General features: G+C 47.7%; 1 protein-coding gene across 3 annotated transcripts in view; it reads right to left on the bottom strand.

Moving 5' to 3' along the window:
- The window catches only part of COMP (cartilage oligomeric matrix protein), a 39,124-nt gene that overhangs the window by 2,927 nt on the left and 15,167 nt on the right, over window positions 1-21,030 (bottom strand). For all 3 annotated transcript variants that reach the window (XM_080988893.1, XM_080988892.1, XM_080988891.1), the window contains exons 5-17: window positions 20,044-20,121; window positions 18,362-18,520; window positions 17,141-17,245; window positions 16,085-16,192; window positions 14,361-14,520; window positions 13,307-13,425; window positions 12,179-12,231; window positions 8,908-9,101; window positions 7,285-7,463; window positions 6,240-6,288; window positions 5,022-5,218; window positions 3,415-3,587; window positions 1,100-1,239 (exon numbers count right to left, since the gene is read on the bottom strand). In XM_080988893.1, coding sequence (XP_080845019.1) covers window positions 1,100-1,239; window positions 3,415-3,587; window positions 5,022-5,218; window positions 6,240-6,288; window positions 7,285-7,463; window positions 8,908-9,101; window positions 12,179-12,231; window positions 13,307-13,425; window positions 14,361-14,520; window positions 16,085-16,192; window positions 17,141-17,245; window positions 18,362-18,520; window positions 20,044-20,121 — 1,714 coding nt within the window. The remainder of the gene's footprint in view (window positions 1-1,099; window positions 1,240-3,414; window positions 3,588-5,021; window positions 5,219-6,239; window positions 6,289-7,284; window positions 7,464-8,907; window positions 9,102-12,178; window positions 12,232-13,306; window positions 13,426-14,360; window positions 14,521-16,084; window positions 16,193-17,140; window positions 17,246-18,361; window positions 18,521-20,043; window positions 20,122-21,030) is intronic.

The following is a 21,030-nucleotide window of genomic DNA, read 5'->3' as shown; positions in this document are numbered from 1 at the left end:
AGAGTTGGGAGGGGTCATGAGGGTCATCCAATCCAATCCCCTGCAACGCAGGGAGTTACAGAGTCCCGCCCAGTAAAGGAGAGACTTGATGATGGGACTGTGGGAATAATAATAATAATAATAAATTTTATTTATATCCCGCCCTCCCCAGCCAAAGCCAGGCTCAGGGCGGCTAACAACAAACAAATAATCAAACAATCAAATAATCCAACATTCTAAAACATTTCATTATAAAATTAATTAAAATCAATTTAATGGCAACCGTTAAGCAAAGTTCTGTGCAGGTTGCCAGAGGAGGGAGTCAGGCTGGGCCCTGACCAAAGGCCTGGTGGAACAACTCTGTCTTGCAGGCCTTGCGGAAAGATGTCAGGTCCCGCAGGGCCCTAGTCTCTTGTGACAGAGCGTTCCACCAGATTGGAGCCGCGGCCGAGAAAGCCCTGGCTCTAGTTGAGGCCAGCCTAACCTCTCTGAGGCCTGGGACCTTCAGGATGTTTTTATTTGCAGACCGTAGGTTCCTCTGTGGGGCATACCAGGAGAGGCGGTCCCGTAGGTACGAGGGTCCTAGGCCGTATAGGACTTTAAAGGTTAAAACCAGCACGTTAAACCTGATCCTGTACTCCACCGTAAAGCGCTTTGGTACACCCATCCCTGGCCAACACTCTTCCTACAGCGGCTAAATATCCATAAGAAACTAGGAATCCAGATAGACTGCCCCGGACCTGGAGGTTCCACAAGAACATAAGGAACCTGGCTTCTGGATCAGGCCAAGGGCCCATCTAGTCCAGCATCCAGATACCCCCAGGGGGAGCCCCCAAGCAGGACCTGAGGGCGAGAGCCCTCTCCCTTCCTGGGGTTTCCAGAAGCATCACTGCCTCCAACAGGTGAGTCCCAAAGGAAATACGACCCCGAGACTCACAACTTGCCGGAGTCTGCAAAAGCAACTGAAACTCGCTTTCTTTTTGCTTGTGTGTGAAACCCTGTCACTAAATCTGTTTTAGCTCCACCCCGTGGCATTAAAATGGGCATGGCTTTAAAGGCTGCACCCAGGAGGGGAGAGAGGATGTGTGGGGCTGGGCGGGAGGGAGTGGGGCCTGCTCACCGTTGCAGCGATACCGCAGGTTGGACCAGATGATGTTCTCCTGGGAGAAGCAGAAGACCCCCAGGCGCCCGCCTCTCATCGTGGTGTCGAGAACAACGCCTGTGTCGGCCACCAGCTCAGGACCCTCGTAGAAGCGAGCCCTAGAGAGGCAAGGAAAACCATCAAGGATTCTAATGCCAGCATATTTGTGGCAAAAATGTGAGGGTCTAGGAGGCAGGAGCCTCTGCTTGAAAATAATAAATCATTATTATTACTATTATTACTATTATTATTTATACCCCACCCATCTGGCTGGGCTTCCCCAGCCACTCTGGGCGGCTTCCAACAAAATATTAAAATACCGTAATACATCAAACATTAAAAGCTTCCCTAAAGAGGGCTGCCTTCAGATGTCTTCTAAAAGTCTGGTAGTTGTTTTTCTCTTTGACCTCTTTTCCACAGGGCGGGTGCCACCACCGAGAAGGCCCTCTGCCTGGTTCCCTGTAACTTGGCTTCTTGCAGTGAGGGAACGGCCAGAAGGCCCTTGGCACTGGACCTCAGCGTCCGGGCAGAACAATGGGGGTGGAGACGCTCCTTCAGGTCTACTGGGCCTTTGAGGCCGTTTAGGGCTTTCAAGGTCAGCACCAACACTTTGAGTTGTGCTCAGAAACGTACTGGGAGCAATTTTTGAAATAATAACACAAAATCTCTTTGGAAATAACCCCAAATAAAGGCCCCTTGTATCTTAGGAGCTTGCCTTATCTGATTTTATTTTTTAAATACGCATATCCCAAAACAAGACAAATACATTAATTGGAAACAAGGGAGCTTATAACCTCTTGCTACGTTTGAAATAAATTTTGCAGGGTGTCTTGCGTTCAGCGACAACAGAAAACAAGAAGATACGGTATACAGTGGTACCTCGGGTTAAGTACTTAATTCGTTCTGGAGGTCCGTACTTAACCTGAAACTGTTCTTAACCTGAAGCACCACTTTAGCTAATGGAGCCTCCTGCTGCCGCCGCGCCACCGGAGCCCGATTTCTGTTCTCATCCTGAAGCAAAGTTCTTAACCTGAAGCACTATTTCTGGGTTAGCGGAGTCTGTAACCTGAAGCGTATGTAACCAGAGGTACCACTGTATATCATTTTAACAGTTTTCCAAAATCAGTTTTCTCAAAAAAAATTAACTTGATCACTTAACATCTTTCATTCTTTCTAATTTAGCTTTAAACATCTTAATTCTTAGAAATCTGATTGGTTCTTACGTACACTGTGTAAAAAGTTTTTTTGTGAATAAAACGACCTGGGCCGAGGGGTAGACAGGAATTATTATTACACGCACTTCTCCCAGAGTCTTGCTGGTTCAAGCCTCTGTGTGTATTTTATTATCAGAGTCTAATCCTTCCTTAGCAATGACAAACCTAGACAGCATCTTAAAAAGTAGAGACATCACCTTGCCAACAAAGGTCCATATAGTTAAAGCTATGGTTTTCCCAGTAGTGATGTGTGGAAGTGAGAGCTGGACTACAAAGAAGGCTGATCGCCAAAGAATGGATGCTTTTGAATTCTGGTGCTGGAGGAGACTCTTGAGAGTCTCACGGACTGCAAGAAGATCAAACTGATCCATTCTGAAGGAAATCAGCCCTGAGTGCTCACTGGAAGGACAGATCGTGAAACTGAGGCTCCAAGACTTTGGCCATGAGAAGAGAAGACTCCCTGGAAAAGACCCTGATGTTGGGAAAGATGGAGGGCAGAAGGAGAAGGGGACGACAGAGGATGAGATGGTGGGACAGTGTTCTCGAAGCTCCCAGCATGAGTTTGACCAAACTGCGGGAGGCAGTGGAAGACAGGAGTGCCTGGCGTGCTCTGGTCCAGGGGGTCACAAAGAGGCAGACATGACTAAGCGACTAAACAACAACAAATCCTTCCTTTGCTTTGGGAACTCCTCACAGTACCACCACTGAGCCAGGCCTTTCCGCCAGGCACCCATCCCTGGCGCACCTAGAATCATAGAATCATAGAGTTGGAAGAGACCACAAGGGCCATCGAGTCCAACCCCCTGCCAAGCAGGAAACACCATCAGAGCACTCCTGACATATGGTTGTCAAGCCTCTGCTTAAAGACCTCCAAAGAAGGAGACTCCACCACACTCCTTGGCAGCAAATTCCACTGTCAAACAGCTCTTACTGTCAGGAAGTTCTTCCTAATGTTTAGGTGGAATCTTCTTTCTTGTAGTTTGGATCCATTGCTCCGTGTCCGCTTCTCTGGAGCAGCAGAAAACAACCTTTCTCCCTCCTCTATGTGACATCCTTGTGCACCTGGTCCCTGCCACTTACCGGATGTAGCCCACCTGGGGCCGGTGCTGCAGGAACCAGCGGTAGGAGGTCTTGTCCTTCCAGCCGACGTTGCGAGGGTCTTTCCAGAGCAGTTTGACCTGGTTAGCCGTGTCCCCAGTGTGCCAGAGGGAGTTGCGGAGGTATTCTCCAGGGCCCGTCTTGGACTTCACTGCCTGGGATTGGAGGGAAGGGCAAGGAAGTTCAGAAAGCAGGGGCTTCCCTGAGCCCCCCACCCAGATGTGCTTGGAGAACCACAACCTATCAGCGTCAGCAACCCACCCCTCTCCTATTTATATAACCCGCCTTTTTCGCAAGATGGGATTCGAGGCAGCTTCTGGCATTTTAAAAATAATGGTTGTAAACATTTTTTTGGTGATCGTTTTCATTCGTAAACCGGTTTTGAGGTTTTCTTTTCAATGCTCAGGCACGTGGATCTTACGAAATCAAAGAAACAAACGTTGTGGAATGCGAAACAATTCTAACGAACCAGTGTAGTCAAAATGAATCTGAACACATTTAGAACCTGCTTGTCATAAAACTGTATTTTGTGTTTTTTATCCAGTATTTTTATGTTGTGAACGGCCCCGAGATCTATGGATGGAGGGCGGAATACAAATTTTAATAATAATAGAGTTAGAAGTGATCCTGAGGGTTCTCTAGATGAACCCTCTGCAATGTGGGAATCTCAACTACGCCATTCATGACACACACACACACACACACACACACAGAGAGAGAGATCTTGAGGCAAGCCTTTTCCTAGAGAAAAAGACTACCAAGGGCAGTAGGACTAGTTGAGGTGATGAAAGCCTAGGGGAGCTTCCAGATGACCTGATCTGTTTGCTAGGAGCATTCCATTCTGATCTGAGTACTTGGCCATGATCCCATCAGCCTCGGCATCAGACGGCTGCCCTGGCAGGGGATGATGGGAGTCTAGGACATCTGGAGGACAACATGTGCACTAAAGTCTGTCTTAGCCCCTTTCCTGGAGGCCGGCCAGAGCCTTTGCCTTGTGTCTGCAGGAAAACTGGCTCTTAACTGCTTGAACAGCCTGCGGAGCCAAAATGCAGACGAGATTTGAGAGAAGGCAATTGAGATATGGGACGCGGGTGATGCTGTGGGTTAAACCACAGGGCTTGCTGATCAGAAGGTCGGCGGTTCAGATCCCCGCGACGGGGTGAGCTCCCGTTGCTTGGTCCCTGCTTCTGCCCACCTAGCAGTTCGAAAGCACGTCAGAGTGCAAGTAGATAAATAGGTACCACTCTGGTGGGAAGGTAAAGGGCGTTTCCGTGCGCTGCTCTGGTTCGCCAGAAGCGGCTTAGTCCTGCTGGCCACATGACCCAGAAGCTGTACGTCGGCTCCCTCGGCCAATAAAGCGAGATGAGTGCCGCAACCCCAGAGTCGGTCACGACTGGACCTAATGGTCAGGGGCCCCTTTACCTTTAATTGAGATGCAGATCAGCCGTTGGGGAAAACATCCCTGTTTCCCCGCTCTCGTTGCCAGAGAGGAGAAACAGAGATGGGAGATTTTGTGTGGCCTGTTTCATCCCATTTTCCTGGCTTGACCCGCGGTGTCTGGGCTCCCCCTGAGCTCCTCAGCCACCTACCTTGAGCTGGATCCCCGGTTCCGCCACAGCCCGGAAGGGGTTCGCCTGCCAGTAGGTCTGCTCCATCTGCTTCCACATGACCACGTAGAAGCTGGCGCTGTCCTGGTAGCCGAAGATGAAGCCGGCATAGTCATCGTCCGTGGCCGTGTTCACGTGGAAGGTGCCCTCGAAGTCCACCCCGTTGAATGCGGTGTACCCTCAAGCAAGGGAGAGAGGGGTCACCACCACAGAATCTGGGGGCGGGGGGCGGCTGGTGGTCTTGGCCTGCAACTCCTGCCAGCCAGCAGGAGCCCCCAAATGGCTAGGGGTGGGGAGGTGCAGTCCAGCAGCACTTTGAGGGGCAGAGGTGGCCCCCCTGCAAACATGGGAATCCTGTCTCAGGCCCTTGACCCATCTAGCTCAGGACTGTCTGCACAGACTGGCAGCAGCTCTCCAGGGCTTTAGGAAGGGTTGTCTCCAAGCTCTAGCTGGAGAAGCCCCCAGGGACTGAACCTCGGACCTTCTGCATGCAAAGCAGGTGTTCTCGGCCCAGTATACCTGAAGGAGCGTCTCCACCCCCATCGTTCTGCCCAGACACTGAGGTCCAGCACCGAGGGCCTTCTGGCGGTTCCCTCATTGCGAGAAGTGAGGTTACAGGGAACCAGGCAGAGGGCCTTGTCGGTAGTGGCACCCGCCCTGTGGAACTCCCTCCCACCAGATGTCAAAGAGAACAACTACCAGACTTTTAGAAGACGTCTGAAGGCAACCCTGTTTAGGGACGCTTTTAATGTTTAATAGACTATTGTATTTTAATATTCTGTTGGAAGCCCCCCAGAGGGGCTGGGGAAACCCAGCCAGATAGGCAGGGTATAAATAATAAATTATTATTATATTATTATTATTACTATTATTCTACCCCTGAGCCATGGCCCATCCGCCCCACATCACTATCGGGCCAAGTACTGGGGCCAGGTCAGCCAACAACTCACAAGATGCCAGTGAAGTTAACACTTTATTCAAAGGAAACATCTCAGACCAGTGAACATAGCAACTCTTCCCAGTAATAATAATGTCCATGACAATCACTTTTATCAACAAGCCCATGACATTTATGTTCGGATGACACAGCTATTCACTGATATTCTTTATTGGTGGTTGGTTTTTATGAAGACTTTGAGAAAGAATATGAATAATGGTGGGGAAAGGATGTGGGATTTATGTGTGGAAAATACCACTTACCGACTGCCAAACCCGGGTCGCTGTTCATGGTCTGAACAATCTCCATTCCCTGCAGATGAGAGAGAGAGAGAGAGAGAGAGAGAGAGAGAGAGAGAAAGAAAGAAAGGGTGATTTTTTTCAGTCTGAGAGCATCGTTCCAGAAGCACAGGTGGTTTGGAAGCACTAACTGGACTACTGCAAAGTGCTTGGTGTGGGGCCACCTTTGAAGATCACCTGGAAGCTACATCCGGTGTAGAACAGCTGGGGAGTTTTTTCAGCCGTTCAGAAAACATAACACTGGGTGGGTCAGTGTCCCTATTTGCTTTCATCTCAAAGCCAAGGCTGTGGTAAGTCACAAAACTTTAGAAGCTACACAACTTGGAAACTAAATGTCTGAGGAACGACTCCCTCACATCCATCTCCCTGTGCCACCCCTGGAGATTTGGCTCCCAGTACGTTTCCAAGCACAATTCAAAGTGTTGGTGCTGACCTTTAAAGCCCTAAACGGCCTCAGTCCAGTATACCTGATGGAGCGTCTCCACCCCCATCGTTCTGCCCAGACACTGAGGTCCATTGCTGAGGGCCTTCTGGCAGTTCCCTCACTGCAAAAAGCCAAGTTACAGGGAACCAGGCAGAGGGCCTTCTCGGTGGTGGCACCCGCCCTGTGGAACGCCCCCCCCATCAGATGTCAAAGAGAAAAATAACTAGCAGACTTTTAGACGACATCTGAAGGCAGCCCTGTTTAGGGAAGCTTTTAATGTTTGAGGCATTACTGTGTTTTAATATTGTGTTGGAAGCCGCCCAGAGTGGCTGGGGGGACCCAGATAGATGGGCGGGGTATAAATAAAAAATTATTATTATTATTACTACTAGTTCCCAGGGCCAGACAGAGACATTTGGAGGGCCACATTCACACCCCTCTTCTGGACAGCCCCCTCCACACCTGGGCGTAACTGAACAGGGACACGGAAGGAAGCGTATTCTGTGGAAAGCTTTTCCTTCCGCTTCGGACTACAGCAGGAAATGGGGTATGTAAAAGCCCCCAGCTGCTCCTTTGCCAGCTGACCTGGTTGAGGACGATCCAGTTGGGATCGATCTGCGCGTCTCCCTCGGGATCCAGGACCACCGTCTGAAACGCCCGGAAGTCGGTCAGCGTCACCTGGGCATTCTCTGGGCAGACGTCTATGCGGTCGACCACCAGGTCCTTATCAAAGTCGCCCTGGCAGGCGTCCCCAATTCCGTCTCCTGCAAAGGGAGAAGGGGGAAGGAGGCTCAGTTTCCTAAGAGCAGCTCTACCCCCCCCCCGGGGTTCCCGTTGGATCACGGAAGGACCCAGGCAGGGGATGGTGGGGTGGGAAGGTCACAAATGCCATGCCCCCCTCCCTGCAGGCAGATGCCGCTAGAAGAAAAGTTAGGATTCAGGGACTTTCCTTTTTTACTTATTTTATACAGCGTAGGCTCGGGTTGCAAACGTGATCTGTGCGGGATGCACGTTTGCAACCCGCAGCGTTCGCAACCCACAGCGGCACGTCTGTGCACGTGCAGGTCGCGATTTGGTGCTTCTCTGCATGCGCAAAGCATGATTTAGCACTTCTGTGCATTCGCGACCACCGAAACCCAGAAGTAACCCGTTCCAGTACTTCCGGGTTTTGGCGCGTCCGTAACCCCAAAAAACACAACCTGAAGTGTCTGTAACCCACGGTATGACTATTTATTTACATTTCTAGGTCTCTCTTCTGCCCACAGGCATTCAAGGCAGCTACTGAAGTTGGAAGACAAATCATTTTTTAATTAAAAACAACAACAGCAAGTTGATGGATCTCATGGATTCAAAGTTATTGTTATGAGTTTGGCGGGGGTGTCAGTCTGGACGATACCCCGGGTCGCTTCCAATCCCGTATACAGTGGACACTCGGGTTGCGAACATGATCCATGAGGGATGCACATTCGTAACCTGCAGCGGTACGTCTGCACACGCGCGGGTTGCAATTCGGCGCTTCTGCACATGCGCAGAGCGCGATTTAGTGCTTCTGCGCATGCACGAGCCCTGAAACCCGGAAGTAACCCGTTCCAGTACTTCCGGGTTTTGGAGTGTCCATAACCCAAAAAAATGCAACCTGAAGCGTCTATAATCCGAGGTATGACTGTATTGCGGTGGGTGAGGGAGGGGGGAAGAATGTATAAGAGGAAGCCTGACCAACCAGTTATTTTGTCAAGGCCATGCCTTTGGTAGGCCAGCTGAGACCTGCAATTCTACAGATCCAAAGAGGCTGCCCTGTTGCCATAGAGACGTGTGGGTGGTCCTTCTCCCACATCACCTGGCTGGATGCCACACCATCGTGGGATAGAGAGCAGGTGGCCAGAGGGGTGTGTACAAGTTTTGCTGATGACTTGGGGGCGGGGAGAGAGAGATGCCTCGCTCTGTGCAGGATTTGGGTCTCCAATTGGGGAAGCAAGATCTGCTGTTAATGCTGTGATCCTCTCTGCCCTACGCTTAGGTCAATAAAACCATGCATGCTAAAAGAGACTACAGTCTCCGCTGCAGAAACACCTTTGCAGTCTTTCAGCACTCTGAGAGGGGACAGCACCTAACGAACCGCTCCAGGTGAGGCTGTGGCCAATGACAAAACCAGAGAGGTGGCCTGGTGAGGTTTCTGCTCTTTTTTGCAAGGCCAGTTCTCTTCCTTACTGTCTGTGTCTTCCTGCCTGGGGTTAGGGACCAAGCGGCAGTTGTCTGGTCCGGGGGGCCTGCGGTCAGGGATGCCGTCGTTGTCGTCGTCCTCGTCGCATTCGTCCCCGATCCCGTCCTGGTCAGAGTCCAGCTGGGAGCTGTTGGGCACTGAGGGGCAGTTGTCCCTGGAGTCCTGGTGGCCGTCCCCATCCCTGTCGTGCAGAGAGAGAGGAAGGGAGGATTGCAAGTTTAGGGTGTGGGAACTGAGGCTTCAAGAGCAAGGGAACATTGGACCACATGAGAAGCTCAGAGTCACCACTTTGACCCGACGGCAAGCAATGACCCAGCAAAGGAGAAGATAGAAGAGGAATTGGCAGTGGCTAGGTCTCTTTCTAGGGACGCGGGTGGCGCTGTGGGTTAAACCACAGAGCCTAGGACTTGATGATCAGAAAGTCGGTGGTTCGAATCCCCGAGACGGGGTGAGCTTCCGTTGCTCAGTCCCTGCTCCTGCCAACCTAGCAGTTCGGAACCACGTCAAAGTGCAAGTAGATAAATAGGTACCACTCCGGCGGGAAGGTAAACGCCGTTTCCATGCACTGCTCTGGTTCGCCGGAAGCGGCTTAGTCATGTTGGCCACATGACCCGGAAGCTGAACGCCGGCTCCCTCGGCCAGTAAAGCAAGATGAGCGCCGCAACCCCAGAGTCGGCCACGACTGGACCTAATGGTCAGGGGTCCCTTTACCCTTTACCTAGGTCTCTTTCTATGTCTCCTTTTTAACAGGTCCCTCTAAAGTAAACCGATTCCCTCAGGATGAATGGACAAAATCCAACGATTATTTAGCTAAATTTGTTAAGTTAAACTAATTGGAAATAGCTTGCAGGCAACAGATTGGCTTAGGAATTTATATAAGTTAAGTGATGTTTAACATGTACAATTTCGAATTGAAAAGATATAAGGATGTGAATGGACTAAGTTAAGTATATAAGGATTAGGATTTGTAAAGCCGTTATAAGGATATGCATGGAAATTCAACCAAGCGGAAGCGAGGAAGTCACTTAACAATGTTAATAAGTGTAATTTTAATAAGATATTAACAGATGCAAAGGAAAGAGGGGGATTTGCCCTGCCAGATCTTAAACTTTACTATGAATCAGCCGCTTTTTGCTGGCTGAAAGATTGGCTACTTCTTGAAAATGTGGACATTTTGGATCTAGAAGGTTTTGATAATGTGTTTGGATGGCATGCATATCTATGGTATGACAAAGTTAAAGCGCATAAGGCCTTTAAGAATCATATTGTCAGGAAAGCATTGTTTAATGTTTGGGTGAGATATAAGGATTTGTTGGAAAGCAAAACACCAAGGTGGCTGTCACCAATGGAGGCAAAGGCATTAAAAAAAACTAATATGGAGACAAACTGGCCAAAATATTGTGAAATTTTAGAACAAGTTGGAGATAAACTAAAATTGCAGAGCTTTGACAAATTAAAAACTAAAGTTCGAGATTGGCTGCATTATTATCAAATAAGGGAGGTTTTCAATTTAGACAAAAAGATTGGTTTCCAGGAGGAAAAATCTAAACTGGAAACGGAGTTGTTAGAACCTAAAACTAAAAATCTGTCAAAAATGTATAATCTGCTGTTGAAATGGAATACACAGGATGAAATGGTTAAATCTGCTATGATCAAATGGGCGCAAGATGTTGGGCATAATATTATGTTTGCTGACTGGGAACGGTTATGGACCACAGGTATGAAATTTACGGCCTGTAACGCCTTAAGAGAAAATATAATGAAAATGATTTACAGGTGGTACTTAACCCCAGTCAAGCTAGCAAAAATTTATCATTTGCCTGATAATAAATGTTGGAAATGTAAAGAAAATGAAGGTACTTTCTTTCACCTTTGGTGGACGTGCCCAAAGATCAAGGCCTTCTGGGAAATGATATATAATGAACTAAAAAAGGTATTGAAATATACTTTCTTGAAGAAACCAGAGGCCTTCCTCCTGGGCATGGTCGGTCAATTGGTGCGAAGGGAAGACAGGAATTTTTTTATGTATGCAACAGCAGCAGCAAGAATACTCATTGGGAAATACTGGAAGACACAAGAATTGCCTACCCGAGAAGAATGGCAGAGAAAAGTCATAGACTATATGGAACTGGCTGAGATGACTGGCAGAATTCGAGATCAAGAAGAAGGGTCGATCGAAGAAGATTGGAAAAAATTTAAAATATATCTTCAGAAATACTGTAATATAAAAGAATGTTAGAAAAGGTTGGAGAAGAATATTAGACCATATTGGCAGACAGAGTATAATGGAATAAGTAAATATGAAGTGTAAAATAAAAGATAGAGGAGAATTAAATATTTTCGAATGTCAAAATAAGCAAATGAAAAGAAGGTTAGAAGGATTTGCTGGAGATACGATTTGAATTAGAATACAAAGCAGAGAAGTGAGAGGAAGTCACGGAAATAAGTAAATGAGAAAACGGTTTTAATGGTTTAAGTTGAATTTTTCTTTTGTTATTTTTTTTTATTGTGATTTTTTGTCTTGTGTATTTTTCTTTGTATTGTGTGTTTTTTTTTGTAGGATGTATGTGATTTGTAGGATGTATGGGATTTGTTTTTCTTTTTTTACTTTTTTCTTTTTCTGTAACCTTAAAATTTGAATAAATATTTTATAAAAAAAAAATTTTTTTTAATAAAGGTTATGATTTATGTTTGCTTGTGTGTTTTGTTCATTTATAATTTTGTGAAAATTAATTTTTAAAAATTTGAAAAAATAAATAAATAAAGTAAACCGATTCCCAGCTCTGAAATTCCTTGGCTGACCTCTAGCCCTGACTCTGGACCCAGACTCCCAGGTTTCTTTCAAGGTGAATCCGGACCACACACTCCACAGGAGGCTGCCTGCTGTATCTCTGCATGAGCTAGTGTTGTCCTTCAGCCATCCCCCGCCCTCCTGTCCTCCATCCATCCAATCTGCCAGGTTGGGTGCAATCGGATCTTAAGATGTAGTAGAACTAAGTGCCCTTGAAGGCGTCTGTCTGTCGCATCTCTGTATGACTCCCTGCTCTGGGTGCTCTGCCTGTCAGAAGAGGCCATTATTGCACAAATCCAGTGGTGTGTGCTACCCTGAGGGGAGATAATGATTCTCTCTCAGTTTCTCTTACCTTTGGGTGTCATGATAGGTCTCAGGACTATGGCAGTTCAGCAAAACAACTACAGGTGCTCCGTAGCTCCTACCCCCCAACAGGTGAAACGAGACGAGCCATTTCTATAACTTACCGGTCTTGGTTGGTATCACACAGGTCCCCCACGAGATCGTGGTCAGTGTCTTTCTAAATAACAGGAAGCAACAGCTGCATTATTTGCTTAAAAGAAAAAAAAAAGTTTACAAGAGCAAAACAAGACTTTGAAATCCGTGACTCTTAATTTAGGGTTACCAGATGTCCCCGGTTCCCAGGGACAGTCCCCGGATTTGCAAATCTGTCCCTGGACAAATTCCGTCCCCGGAATGTCCCCAGATTTGCAAATCTGTCTCTGGGAAATGTGGCAGGGGCAGCCTCAGCAACAACACATCATATGGGGACTTCCGGCGAGGCAAAATGGCAGGTGCCACAGCAGCGAGCAGCTCCTGACGCCAGCCAGAGTCAACTGCGCTACCAGGCTGGCTCTGGGCTGCTGACTGCTGCCGCCGCCGCCACTGCCAAAGGGGAACCGGGGACGTCCGGCCGTACAGATCTCCTGCCCCACTTCCCCCTTTGTTTTGACTGATCTGGGGAGGTTCAGGAGTCATGGCCGGCCGGCCGTTGCTCAGTTTTTTAAAAGCTTTGCGCATTTATGTTTCACAGGGCGCGAAAGAAGGGCTTTGCACCTTGCCTGGCAGAGAAACCGCACGCCTTGTGCCCATCCTGGGCAACAGCCACCCACCCGTGACTCCCAAGCCTCCCCCAATCTGTCAAAACAAAGGGGGAAGGAGGCAGGAGATTGGGGGAGGCTCAGGAGTCATGGGTGGGCAGTGTGCACAGTTTTTTAAAAAACTCTGCACATTTATGTTTCACAGGGTGCGAAAGAAGGGCTTTGCACGTTTATACAATGCGCATGTGTGCTTGGGCCCAGGGTCTTTTGCCTCACCATCCCTACTACTGACTCCCTGTTGCTACTCAGCTTCAAAGAAAAGAAAAGAAAAAGTGTCCCTGGAGTCATTGAAAAAAATCTGGTAACCATATCTTAACTGCAGGGGGTGGGGAACCATGTCTACCTACAGCCCCTATTTCAAACCTTCTCTTGAAAGATCTAAGCCATACAGACATTCACCTTCAAGGCATCCTTCAATTTGCTCTCCCACCCTTGGGAAAAGACCCATTTGCACCACACGCCACCAACTCATTCCTTTCCCCAGGAAGCGCTTACCTGGTCCGGGTTGCTGATCAAGGGGCAGCTGTCGCAAACATCTCCAACCCCGTCACCGTCGCTGTCCCTCTGGTCTGGATTGGGGATCTTCACGCAGTTGTCCAGGACATTTTTAACCTCTGAAGAAGCGGGAGGTAAAAAGAGTCATCAAGAGTGCGGCATCTTGCCTGGCCTGGAAAGCTGTAGGAGAGGTATTCCCTCCTATGCAGGGAGGGGGCAAGGCAGGATTTTTCCTCCTGGAAGAGGCATCAGTGCTTATGCCAAAGTGAGGAAGAAGAGTTTGGATTTGATCTCCCGCTTTATCACTACCCTAAGGAGTCTCAAAGCGGCTAACATTCTCCTTTCCCTTCCTCCCCCACAACAAACACTCTGTGAGGTGAGTGGGGCTGAGAGAATTCAAAGAAGTGTGACTGGCCCAAGGTCACCCAGCAGCTGCATGTGGAGGAGCGGAGACGCGAACCCGGTTCCCCAGATTACGAGTCCACTGCTCTTAACCACTACATCACACTGGCTCTCACAAAAATTGAATGCCCAATCCACAGTTCTTCTGGGAGCTTACATTTAAAATAAATAAAATGTTTTTGAAAAAGCCTCCTGGCCAATTAGTTGTGTGTCTCTTTGTTGATTAATTCAGAAGGTGTGTGTTTTAATTGACTAAATGGTCCATCTTTCCACTCTAACGGAGATGAGCTTTCTCGGTCATGTCGTGGAATGACGACAGGACAGGTGTTGTCTGTGAGATGCCAGGTTGGAGCAGCTATGATTGTCTTCTCCTGACCATCCCTTTGCCTCATGCCTGATCTGGCAGCTAGGCTCTTCTTACATTCTTGCGGAACCTCCAGTTCCAGAGCCAGTCTATCTCGATTTCTAGGCTCTGTGGAGTATTTGGCCACTGTGAGAAGAGGGTGGCCCGACCTAGGAGGCATGCTCTTATGTTCATCACCATAATAATTTGTGACTATTATTGCTGTTAATCCACCCGCTCATCATCATCTATCCTGCTCTTCAGCCCCCTCTGTCTTTGAAATCGTTCAGGGGCCCCACAGGCACTCACTGTCTCCGTCCATGTCATCGTCGCACAAGTCCCCCCGGCCGTCTCCGTCACTGTCTCGCTGGTCGTTGTTCTTCACGTTCCGGCAGTTGTCACAGGCGTCGCCAAAGCTGTCCTGGTCACTGTTGCGCTGGTCTGAGTTGCGCACAAACACGCAGTTGTCCTGGGTGGGGAGAGGAGAGGAGGGGTGAGTCAGGGGAGGGGGCTGAAGAGATACTGGAGGGCGAGAGTTTGCCACTGGATTGGAACCCTGAGCCTGTCTCTAATAATAATAATAATAATAATAATAATAATAATAATAATAATAATAATTATTATTATTATTATTATTATAATTTACAGTGGTACCTCAGGTTAAGTACTTAATTCGTTCTGGAGGTCCATTCTTAACTTGAAACTGTTCTTAACCTGAAACACCACTTTAGCTAATGGGGCCTCCTGCTGCTGCCGCACTACCGGAGCACAATTTCTGTTCTCATCCTGAAGCAAAGTTCTTAACCTGAAGCACTATTTCTGGGTTAGCGGAGTCTGTAACCTGAAGTGTCTGTAACCTGAAGCGTATGTAACCTGAGGTAAAGGTAAAGGTAAAGGTAAAGGTGCCCCTGCCCATACGGACCAGTCGTGTCTGACTCTAGGGTTGTGCGCCCATCTCACTTAAGAGGCCGGGGGCCAGCGCTGTTCGGAGACACTTCCAGGTCACGTGGCCAGCGTGACAAAGCTGCTCTGGCGAGCCAGCACCAGCGCAGCACACAGAAACGCCGTTTACCTTCCCGCTATAAAGCGGTACCTATTTATCTACTTGCACTTTAGGGGTGCTTTTGAACTGCTAGGTGGGCAGGAGCTGGGACCGCAGACGGGAGCTCACCCCGCCGCGGGGATTCGAACCGCCGACCATGCGATCGGCAAGCCCTAGGCGCTGAGGATTTACCCACAGCGCCACCCGCGTCCCTCCTGTAACCTGAGGTACCACTGTATTATTATTTATACCCTGCCCATCTATCTGGGTCTCCCCAGCCACTCTGGGCAGCTTCCAACAAAGTATTAAAATACAGTGGTTTGTTAAACATTAAAAGCCTCCCTAAAGAGGGCTGCCTTCAGATGTCGTCTAAAAGTCTGGTAGTTGTTGTTGTCTTTGACATCTGGTGGGAGGGCGTTCCACAGGGCGGGTGCCACCACCGAGAAGGCCCTCTGTCTGGTTCCCTGTAACTTGGCTTCTCACAGTGAGGGAACCGCCAGAAGGCCCTCGGCGCTGGACCTCAGTGTCCGGGTAGAACGATGGGGGTGGAGACGCTGCGTCAGATATACTGGACCGAGGCTGTTTAGGGCTTTCAAGGTCAGCACCAACACTTTGAATTGTGCTCGGAAACGTGCGTCTCTTGCGTAGGCAGCATTCTCCTTCCTCTATCCTTCCTCCAAGCATTAATTTCAGAGGGTTTAGCCTGAGCAGAACTTCGCGGGAGGCAACCCAGCAATCCAAGCTTCACAAAAAAGCACCATATATTTAAAGCACACCTCCCCACCCCACCTAGTTTGCCCTTCACACAACTACCCAGCAGCCTTCATCAACAACAGGGTTTCCGTTTTTAACACACATGTGCAATCGTGTTGCTTATTGGAAACTGCCCTCCCCGTTTTGCTCGACTGGGAAACAGCTTTCCTTGGTCCTGAAAGCAAAAAACAGAATAGCACTTGTCTACTTGACGTGCACCCAAGACAGGAGTTCAAACCTCGGTGTTTATTATCCCATCGCCGTCGGCGTCGTCATCGCAGGCGTCTCCTATTCCATCTCTGTCCGCATCCTCTTGCCCGGAGTTGGGGACAGTCACACAGTTATCCTGGAAAGGGAGACAACGGTTAGGCTCTTAAGGTGTTTGCGTGTGTGCCATACGGGGAGCTGCCGGCCAGGACCTTTTGCATGAAAAGCAGGCCTTACATCCTTTCCCTTTCTTTGACCAACAAGGTGATGTTCCTCTTGTGTTTTTCCTCCATTTCATAGTTAACTTGTGACTTTATCTTTTTTTAAAAAAAAAAAATAACCACAGCAACCCGGTTTGAGTTGTTTGGCCAAAGTCACCACATGGACTTCTCTTAACTTGGAATCCAACACATTCATTCTCATATATATATATATATATATATATATATATATATATAAAACAATTTAAAGTACTCATTTTTACATCCTTAAGATATCAGTGACTTCCCCTCTTCTCTTTCCACGTTCATTTTACATATCATAAATCCCTGAATATTTTACAAAAGCTATAGCATTCAGTATTCCATTATTACACCCATCAAAAACTTATTTACACTGTTGGATTTATCTTAATGCTGCCAGCGTTTTCAGCTGTACACAAACGTTTTCCAGTCTTCTCTAAACGTATGTTCTTCTTGTTCTCTTTTTCTATATGTTAAGTCTGCAAGCTGTGCGCATTCCGTCAGTTTAAGTTGCCATTCTTCTTTGGTTGGGACCTTACTCGTTTTCCATTTTTGGGCTAACGAAACACGGGTCGCAGTAGTGGCAGACATAAATAAGTATTTCTGACACCTGGGAATTTCAGTCTGAATAATCCCCAACAGAAAGGACTCTGGGGGATTTTTTTTGGGGGGGAAGCACTTTTAAACATTTTTTTCAATTCATTATGGATCATTTCCCAATACTCCTTTACCCTTTTACAAGAGTAAAAGGAATGGAACTCTTAAGTCTGCCTAAGCTGTGCTCATACAAGGAGAGGCAAAGTCGAGGGTGGAGAGGGCCTTGGGCGCTGAGCGTCTCTTCTTACCTTGCGGCACTTCTTGTCTGTACAGCGAAGCTTCTCATCAGGAAAGCCATCAATGTCAGTGTCTTTGCCGCAGATGAAGCCATTACCGGCCCACCCAACGATGCACTGGAAGCAGACGGGGTACAATATTAACCAAGGAAGGCAGACCTGTTAACACTGGTTCCTCACTTTTCTAGTCTTCACCACACTTCTGCACATGTTTATTATTACTATTACTATTATTTAATTTATTTAATCATTTTTTCAATACAAACAACAAACGCAAAAGACACATACAACAAAAACCATTATAACACTAATAACATTAACAATTCAGATTTGAAGACTGATATGCCTATGGCTACACCTTTTTAACAATATTTCGCCACCTCTCTCTCCTCCCTCTACTTCCCACCACTGTCCACCTTATCGCTTAAATATTCCTTCCAGATTTCTTCATATTTATCCATTCTTAATTTGCGTCGACATGCAAGTCATTCGTATGTAGCTAGTCTGTCCATATCATCAATCCATGTGCTCAATGGAATCTTTTTGCGGCTCTTCCAATTCATGCGGTTATTATTATTATTTTAAAAACTTGTTCTCCAGTGAAGTCGCCGTGCGTCCTTTAACTTTGCCTTATGCAAATTCTTTTTTTTGCAAGCAATTTCTAGAAACAGTGCGGTTTTGAATCAACATGATGCATTTTCACGCACAGCAACAAGAATAAAAAGGTTCAGTGCTGAAGGGACCTGCACAAAGGTCTCCCCTTAAATCAACGCAGATTAAGGTGTGAGCGAAGGGAGGGTATTAATTTCTGGAGGTGCACATGTCCGGCCACTAGGGGGCAACAGAGACTAAACAAAACAAAGGCTTTGAGCTGTAGAAAACTTTGCTGTTCTAATTGCAAAAAATGACCCATACATTCTGAATCTTAAAGCATCAGTTTTAGAAGAGGCGTATTTTGTTGTTCTTTTGCATCAGCCCCCCCACCCCCGGATTTGGTGAGGGAAAGATTTAGAAATGGATTTGAATGGAGTCTTCGCTTTTCTGTTTATTCTGGACGTGCAGAAACCTGAAATTCACATTTCTAAGGGTGAGCCGGGGGAGAAAAACACACCAGCCAGCTCAAACTCCTCTAGTCTGCAGAACTTTGCAGCTTCCCTGTTCGCTAGATCTGGAGATGCTTAGGGAGGGATGTGAAGAGGAGGAGGAGGAGCCCGAAGGAGGCTTTGAACTCACCACGCAGCTGAGTGTTCCATCGCGTTCCACAATGCAGTCCGCTTTCTCATGGCACGGGCTGAGATCTCCGTTGGGACACCTTCTCTCCATCTTGCTGCGGCAGCCGGAAACCTGGTCCCCTGTGAAGCCAGGCTTGCATGCCCCACACTTGTAGGAGCCCTGCAGGGAGAAGAAATGGGGTGGTTTGCAGTGGGGCATTTGCAGGGATGGCCCAGCAGCCGAAAGGATGGGTGCGTGAAACCTGCCCTGCTGTTTCGTGGTGCTTTTCTCTTTCCCTTCCACCGATCTTGGGACAGCCTTGCTTTTGGGAAACACAGGCCTTTGTGTACCGTTGTTGTAATAAAAAATCTGCCCTTTTTCCCTTATGGGGTATCCAAGAGCCCATATAGAGTCCTTACGTAGGTTCCCTACTGGTAGGAGAGAATAACAGAGACCAACCAGAGAATACTGAGAAGCAAAGCAGCTAGTAAGCCTGATCTTTATTGATCTGTTGCAACAGGGTGCTCCCCGCACACACAGGAAAGAAGGAGGGACCCAGAACAAAGGTGTGCCTACCCTTATATAGACATTTTAAATTCTCTGCCCTGGAGCTCAAGAACACCCCTCCGTACATCATATATACATCACAGAAGGGGTGTAACCTAAGACCACCCCCCAGATACATCATACCTACATCACAGAAAAGGCGGTCTACAGCAGAAATCTGAGTGCGTTGTTTATCTCCTCTGACAGGTTACCTGTTTAATGGTCACTTGATTGGATTGCCTGGGGAGCCTGGCCCAGTCTTTTGCAATGATAAATACTTAGTTCCTGAGCCAGGTCACAGACTCACACCCTATTCATATCTTAAATGTGCCCTTAAGACAGGATTTGTGAAGGAAAAGACAATGAGGAGGCCTTTCCATTTTCCTTTGACCTTGCAGAGAAAACATTTGGTCAGTTTGGGAATCAAAAATGGTTTCAGGTTGGTTTTCCTGTGCGGATCTATGTACGTGCTTGGTTGGTACACTTATGAACATTTAACATATATCTAAGACCTCAAAATTCCTATCACACCGTGTGATTCGTCTTGCTTTCAACGGGATTCTCAGTGTGCAAATGCAGGTCTCTTTGCTTTGCTTTTGGTGGTCTGAGCACCCCAAGGTGGGTGCCATTTGCACCTCTAAAGATGAACAAGCAACTGTTGATGCATCTAGCTGTTACCTGGTGTTATGTACTGGGCCAGCAGGGGGTTACTGTAGATAGTTATGCAAATGAAGGATCGAAAGTGACGTTCAGTGATTGGATAGTTTCTATGCAAATGAAGGATCGAAAGTGGCGTTCAGTGATTGGATAGTTTTAGAAAATGGCAACAGTTACATTGTTCTGGAGCTCTATATAAGCAGGCTGACTGAGCTCCTCAGATCAGTTCTGTTCCAGCTTACAAATAAAGAGCTGCTTGGAATAATTGCTGTGTCGTCTGATATGTTCACCCACAACTTAACACCTGGCATAATTTAAATGGATAGACAGAGCCAGGCGAGAGGCTCTCTCGGGATAATTGTCTGCAGCGAAACTAAAATACATTAGTCAGGAATCTAACATCTTGAGCTGCTTCTGCTTTTGTTGAAAGGAGGGGTGGCGGTTGCCTTTTGCGGCGGGACAGAAGGAAGGTCTGGGCTGAGGCAACTGCCAATAATTACCCGAGTGTTGATGCAGATGGAATTGGGGACACAGGATCTGCCCATCCCTGTCTCACACTCGTTGACATCATTGCAGACCTGCGCAGGAAAGAACAGAGAGGGGAGATTGGTGCCTGTTTACCTGGCAGCAAAAACCAGCGGAGTGTCCTGTTGTGGCAACTTTAAGGGCCAACACGTTTATTATGTCATAAGCTTCTGGGACGGGGCCTGAGTTTCTGCAGTAATAAATTTGTTTGTCCTCAGACCTTTTTGCTGTTTCAAAGGCATTTTTGGGTGGTCAAGTATTTGGGAGGATCAATAGCCCCATGACGAAACACAGACTTGGCCTGCAATAAGCAACTCCTTCCTTGCATCTCTGCATGTGTGACCGCAATAGGTAAAGTCTGCTCTCTAAGGGAGATTCGCCAGCTTAAGCGCTACTCACTCCGCACACCAAAAGGGCTTCAGTAAGTCATAGAATCATAGAATCATAGAATCCTAGAGTTGGAAGAGACCACAAGGGCCATCGAGTCCAACCCCCTGCCAAGCAGGAAACACCATCAGAGCACTCCTGACATATGGTTGTCAAGCCTCTGCTTAAAGACCTCCAAAGAAGGAGACTCCACCACACTCCTTGGCAGCAAATTCCCCTGTCGAACAGCTCTTACTGTCAGGAAGTTCTTCCTAATGTTTAGGTGGAATCTTCTTTCTTGTAGTTTGGATCCATTGCTCCGTGTCCGCTTCTCTGGAGCAGCAGAAAACAACCTTTCTCCCTCCTCTATGTGACATCCTTTTATATATTTGAACATGGCTATCATATCACCCCTTAACCTCCTCTTCTCCAGGCTAAACATGCCCAGCTCCCTTAGCCGTTCCTCATAAGGCATCGTTTCCAGGCCTTTGACCATTTTGGTTGCCCTCCTCTGGACACGTTCCCGTTTGTCAGTGTCCTTCTTGAACTGTGGTGCCCAGAACTGGACACAGTACTCCAGGTGAGGTCTGACCAGA

The sequence above is a fragment of the Podarcis pityusensis genome (genome assembly GCF_964106645.2).
Source record: "Podarcis pityusensis genome assembly, chromosome: 18".
Taxonomy (NCBI): Eukaryota; Metazoa; Chordata; class Lepidosauria; order Squamata; family Lacertidae; genus Podarcis; species Podarcis pityusensis.
The sequence above is the reverse complement of the archived record's forward strand: the minus strand, read 5'-3'. Positions and strand labels throughout refer to the sequence as shown.